The 6,916-nt window shown below is 34.1% G+C and overlaps 1 protein-coding gene across 1 annotated transcript in view; it reads right to left on the bottom strand.

Moving 5' to 3' along the window:
- The window catches only part of LOC105617590, a 5,772-nt gene extending 5,431 nt beyond the window's left edge, over nt 1-341 (bottom strand). The window contains 2 exon segments of the mRNA XM_012199147.1: nt 231-269; nt 271-341. Coding sequence (XP_012054537.1) covers nt 231-269; nt 271-341 — 110 coding nt within the window.
- Nucleotides 342-6,916: the final 6,575 nt, after the last annotated feature.

Consider the following 6,916-nt stretch of genomic DNA (forward strand, 5'->3'; position numbering starts at 1 on the left):
ACTCCGAGTTTCCCTTCTGTAGCCTCTCCGCCCGCCGCCGCGCCGCGCCACGCCGCGCCGTTCGGACACGAACCAAACTCCACCCCCTGTCCCTTCTTCTTGTCCTACTCCTTCGCATCACCGGCGTCTACCGCCAACGAGCCGCGCGCCTGCCAAATCCAATCCCACCTACTCATCCTGAGGGATCTAATCTCCGACGCGGTCTTGCTCTTTCTTTCCGTCTTACTTGCCAATTTCTCTCTTTTCACCCTTCTGCAGCCCAGGCTGCAGAGCCACCGTCGATTTCTTTCAGCCTTCGAACGACTGTGGTAAATGCCGGTGCTTTGGTCCCGCTGATGCATCCATCACCGCGCGTCACTGCACCTTACGGTCATCGATATTCGAGATTTCGACGTAACCCTGCGCGACGAATTGCGAAAAAGCGCGCTATGACATAATACACTGATATTGCTCGCGACCTTCCGCACATTTATCGCGAAACGCGCGTGTAATCGGAATATATAGGGTGGAATTAAAAATTGCAGGTCACTACACATCGCAAACATACATATTATGTTTGTGATTCTTTTGGATCCTTATATTTGCATTTATCCACTACCACAAGTGTCAAGAGAGATCTCTATACATTTACAAGCGATCGATAATATCAAATGAATATATAAAATAAATGAATGATAATAATAATAAATGAATACCAAACTTTACTTAAAGTTTATTTAAACTATCTAAGTTGAAATAAACTTTAATAAAAGTTTAATCACAAACGTACATTTAAGGATGACGTTCTTAATTTTTGCCAAAGAAAACTCGAGATCAGATTCTATAAAATATATATATAAAATTACTGCATGCGATTTGAGATCCATACATACTATAAAATAGTGAACAATGTTAAGTGTATAATTACGGAGAGAATTTTTTCTTAGAATTTACCTTGAAAATATGAATAATCCCAAAATAACATTGTATTACGAAGAATTTTATACAAATTTCTCTCTTATTTATTAATAAAATAAGTTTAATTATAAAATAAATTTGATTAATTTTACTAAAGTGCAAGAATCTATAAAATATTGTATTGTACCACAACTACCGCATTTTTAAGATAAATTAAAAAAAATTCTCTCCGTAATGTGATGAAGAGACAAGCCCTATTTAACAATCAAGTTATTTTTTTCTATATTTTTCACTATTTTATTGTCATCATATATATAATTATGTAACACATCGGCGAATCGCTCGACAATAATAAATTATGCAAAACCGTGCGACAAACGCGGTTGTTATTGTCTGCAAATTCTGAAACATCATACCACTATGTGACCAAAGGTCATTTTTCATGCGAAACATGCGATAAACTTTTGTCGCGCGAATAATTTTTTTCACACAATTACGTACATCTACGACTTTAATCTTGTTTTACCTTTTGTAGTATAAAACTTCTTATTTCTTACAATTAGAATATACTACGTGATTCATAATTGAATATAACGATATGAATGGAAATTGACTATCAATTTTTAAATGTCGCAAAATATACATGTAATATTATAAAGAATTTTTATATAAAGAGTTTACAAAATATCCGATTAATAAGTTAATAATAATCACAAGTATCGGATGTGCAAAAAATAGTTTTATACGTTATATTTAAAAGTTAAAAAATGAAGAAGATAATATAACAATTGTAATAAAGTAAAGGAAATCAATTTCAGCAGCGCTTGAAAAAAGTCCTTGAAAAAGAATTGACGGAAGATGTGCTTGAATCATAAAGATTCGTATTTTTGTGAATCTGTTCGACAATTTTACGCGCGTGAAATCGCAGCGGTCAAAGTCATTTGGCGGAACGAATAAGTGGCAGAGGTTTCTATCTATTGTAGCCCTGGTAGTTATGACTCCGGTACCGTTGAAGGATGAAAAGGTGCGGGCAGTTTATAGCGTGAGAAAAAGTACATTAAGTATATATTTCTATGTTTATATATAATATAATTTATATATAATATAATATAATTTCTATGTTTATATATAAAGTTATAGATATTGTTTAAATTTGTTATATTCAAATCGATTATAATTTAGAATTGTATTATAAAAATTTAAAACAATTCTCTCTCTGTTCAATATATAAAATTATAACATAACATAAAAAAATTGTATACGACATTAAGTTAATGTAGAAACCAAAATAGATTTTAAATACTTTCACAACACACAGTTAATACACGATATACAATCGTAAGTTATATGAGTGTATGAATTAAAAGTGACTAATTTTAGGTAGGTACGAGGGTATATATGTCGCCTAGTGTACAATTCAAAAGGAGTGTAACAGAAGAAAAGGACTTACGGCGACGCAAAAGGCGAGAAGGCAAAGCAAAGGGTAAGACGAGGGTCTGTGAGTAAGGAGGTAATTCCTGCCGTATACGATTGTTCGGTTTTCGAGGGTTCGCGAACGAGTCACCGTCTTTATATATATGATCCTGAGGAAGGTAAAGCAAGCTGGACCAAACTTATTCTCGTTGTTCCAGTCTCAAACGCCGAAGACGGCGAAGACCTTCTCTCAGCTTTCTATCGGACAGCATCGAAAGCGTTTGAACGCTTCCTTGCTAATCACCGTTACGAATCTGGTAGTGAGCTAGATAATATCGATCCCCAATTGAAAGGAAATGCAATTGGTCTAGAATATCCTATATACACGCATACCATATATATGTGCGACTAATTAATATGTAAAAGTTTTTTCGACTAAATTACAATGATTAAGTTTGTTAATTAATCTATTTTCACAAATTGAAATTTTTATTTGAACATTTTAATGGTAACTATTAATAAATTAGTTTAATAATGCACATAGTTTAATAATGCATGAAAGCTTGAAGCGATTTACACTCTCGTAAAGATATTCCGTCAGCAAGTCATAGAGTTGACCCCCTTTTCGGGCTGCTTTCGTCGCGACACTTAAGTCAGGCAGCCGCCATTTTTCGCGACAATTACCATACAATAATTACATAATTCTCGCCACACTCGGCACTCGCTGCTAGGAAGGATCGTCGAAGGTAGTTGAAACCACAAGTGGTCGAGGCATTAAAGAAGAGGAAGGGACGTGGTCCCTGGTTTGCGTCAAATGATGTGCTGTAAGCGATAGACGCGGTTAATTCTACAAAAGCCGCGATATAATTGCTATAAAGTGAGGGACATCTTTTCTTTGATTATTACTTCTTTAGAGATAGAAACATAAAACTTTACTTTGATTTTAAGCTGTTTTTGCTGACGAGTACAATAAATAAGAAAAATTTGGCGAACGCTAAATGAAACGTTATAATAAGAACTTGAAATTTTACAGAATCTATCGAGACTGCAGAGTACAAGAGGAAGAGTAGTTGTAAAAATTTCGAAGAAACGCCGAAATTCTCAAATAAATCTTGAGGAAGGAAAAGAAGGAAGAAAATTCGACCATCTTGCTCCAGTAATTTATCTCTCTCCCTTCCGTCCTTTCATTTTAGTTTGCGATGAGACAATGGGACAACAGTTGCAAGACGCGATAGCGCCGGATTAATTCTCGATCGATTTCGAAGCTACTCCATCCGCTCGTATTGTCCACAATCGACCCTGAGAGTCGTCAGCTTCACGTAGTCGTGTACGGTGTACGTTGCAATACGCGTGAGTTAGTGTAGACTCTGAGTGTGTGTGTGTGTGTGTGTGTGTGTGTATGTGTGTGTGTGTATGTTAGTATGCAAACGCAAGCGAAGAAGCCAGGACCACTGGAGACTGAAGATCAAATTATTATTATTATCATAACCATCTGTATGCTTCATGCTACTTCCAAAAGCTTGAAAGTTAGCTCGTTCACCAGATCAAAGGAGCCAATGTCGCATTCTCTCGAGAGAATAGAAAAAGCATCTCCAATGGCAAGTCCCTGTAGATAAGTAGATTTTCAAACGAACAGTACCAGTGTGCCGGTATGTATAATATGCCGCTAGAGTACTCTTGGGGAATATAATCCTAATGCGATTTCAATCGTGCCTATAAAGCGAATTTTCATGCAGATCTTTAATGTGTATTGATACGGCAAAGAATATATTTAGTAAGATATATGATTAATTCTTCTCTTTTTGCAGCTTCTTTCGCACTAAATGTGCATATTGGAACATATTCAAATGACAGCTGACACACAGGCATCTTTTACAACACGAAATTCGACGATTATCATAAAATACTTATAAACAAATATTACAAATATAGTATACACAATATAGTACACACATATTTTATTAAATATAACATTTCTAAACTATTGCAAAACTATTGCGTTAATGAAAGAATTAATGTTGTAATTAAAATATAAATTCTTTATATAAAATTCATAGAGCTAAAGAAAGCATAACGATAATATTAGGACACCCTGTGTATAGACCTGACTCACGATTGGAACCTGAAAAACATCGATGACCCTCATTAGGTAATCATCTTTTAATTAAGCTAGAAAAAGGATGCCGGCCAGTTTCTTCCATTACTTGAGAAACTATTATCATATTTCATCGAACAGATAAATATAAGATTAATGTGTTACGAAAGAGTTATTATATGTTCTCTCTAGAAATATGATCTCTCTCATATAACAAAAATATATTCATATTACTTAAGTTTACTAAAGCTATTAAAGTTCTTTACTTTAGACATAAACATGGCATTAAACTAATTGTATCTGTTTTCCGATGGAATTTAATTTCTTTAATTTCAATAAATTTTTTGATCTGGAATATTTTTTTCTTGGAATATTTTATCTTAATTTTATGAAATTTGAATAAGCAAATGTAAAGAGTATTTGTTATTGTTGAATTAATACCCTGAACGACTTCGATAAAATTCCAAAATGAAAATCATTGGATCATTGGATCGCGATGTAAGAGAGATAGCGACGTCATCGATGGTCCCTTGGTAGCGGGAAGACATAATTGATACGTACAAATCACCCCCTGCTGCTGACGCGAGGAGGACGAAGCTAGGGATGAGTATGAGTGTACCGAGAAGGGACGAACGGTTGTTTGACGGCACCTCTCCCCTTCCTACACCGACGCACTACGTGAAGCTGGTATCGCATTCACGGTCCACTGCCTCAGGATTCGGGTCCTCCACCCCGCTTCTCTGCGCCGGCTCTTCCTTGTAAAAAGAGAGAATACAGAGGATACACCACCCCTCGTCGGCGATCCGTAACCCCCGATCGTCAGAATCGAAGGTATCACACAACGAAACGTACTTAGCGAACCGCTACATAAATAACGCATCTGCCGTCGCACTTTGCTGCTATATACACGCTTTAAGCGGCTATGCATTTTTCGCTCTGTCGGAAATAGTTACTATTCAGACACAAATGCATTGTGAAAGCTGCTAAAGTCTCTATCTCGTAATACTGTTACAGAAACGTTGTGAAAACAATTGGAATAATTATTAATCGAAGCCGTATTGTAGCCGTATTGTAGCATATATCGCTATTGAATAAATTAAGAATTAAAAATTAACGAATCACAACAATAAAATGATACAGCGCAAAAAATATTTCTGATAAAGATAAATAGTTATCTAATTGTTGTTTGAATTTTTAGACATTAAAAATATATATCTATATTTAAAAAAAAAGATTTTTATTTTTTTAAGCTACAATACATTATAATTCATCATTTTTATGGTACATTTATGGTGGTTATCTGATGATCTTTAAAAGTTATATATATAAATATATTTACCAATTGCGAGATATATGTCTATGTTAATATGTCTACTAACTAAGTAACTATGTACAAAGGTAGAAGTTAGAATATGGGAGAATGAATGTAAACTATATAAGATTCTCAATTCTAACGGCATATATTGGCTTTTTGCCAAGCTATGATGCCGGACCATTAACGAGCGGGTTTGCTTATCAGTTGCTGAGTTCGCGCTACTAGCGCCGGCGATGACCAGCCGTCCGATGAAACTGTTTCTGTCCTCGTATCACCTAGAGACCGCTACGTCTCATAATTCGTCGCATACTGGCTAAATGACGAAAACGATCGGTGTAATCGCTAACGCTCACTATCTATCTTCGACATTGATCACCTATTGATCGTAAACCAACTCGCATTCTACCGCCAAAATTATTCATTGGCATGACGTATAACACTACACTGAACTGTATTAACGTTTTTGCAATTGCAACTTTCTCATTATTCCTTCAAATTAATTAACGGATATTAAAATTTTTTTCAACCAATTTATTTAATTGTAAACTTATACTTAACATTTTGCGTCCTTATGATCAAAGTATAAATTAAAAAATATGCTTCCTATTAAATAAGATAAAGATAAAGAAAAAAATAAGGAGATTTATTATTTATTTAAAATTCGACATAAATCATACCTATTTTAAATATTAAAAATTTATTAATTTTGTTTTAAAGTCATACGTATTAAAATTCAATAAAAATTTATTAATCTAGGAAAAAGTTGTTGTAAAAAATAAATTTTTGTACGATAAACATTTCCCCACAAAAATCTCTCAATCAAACTGCGTGGTCTGTTTTCTTTTATCAAAATTTTTTTAATCAAACTTAATTCATTTCTTATACATTCGCTTTTCATTTCAATTATATTAATCGCGTAATATTTTTATATACACAAAATATATAATTTACATATATTATAGTTGTTTTAAAAAATGTAATTGCATGATGCAAATATATGTATATTATTTATAGTGCACATAGCGCACCTGTTTAAAAAATGAAAAAAGATCGAGAGAGAGAGAGAGAGAGAGAGAGAGAGAGAGGAGGAGTATATTCTTATTATAGTACGTACACTATACTAAATTAAGTACGACAAGTAAGAAAGAAAGTAGTTAGTTTAAGTTAAAGTTAGTTTTAAGTTTTAAGTAGTAATT

This window comes from Atta cephalotes (genome assembly GCF_000143395.1).
Source record: "Atta cephalotes unplaced genomic scaffold scaffold00013, whole genome shotgun sequence".
NCBI lineage: Eukaryota > Metazoa > Arthropoda > Insecta > Hymenoptera > Formicidae > Atta > Atta cephalotes.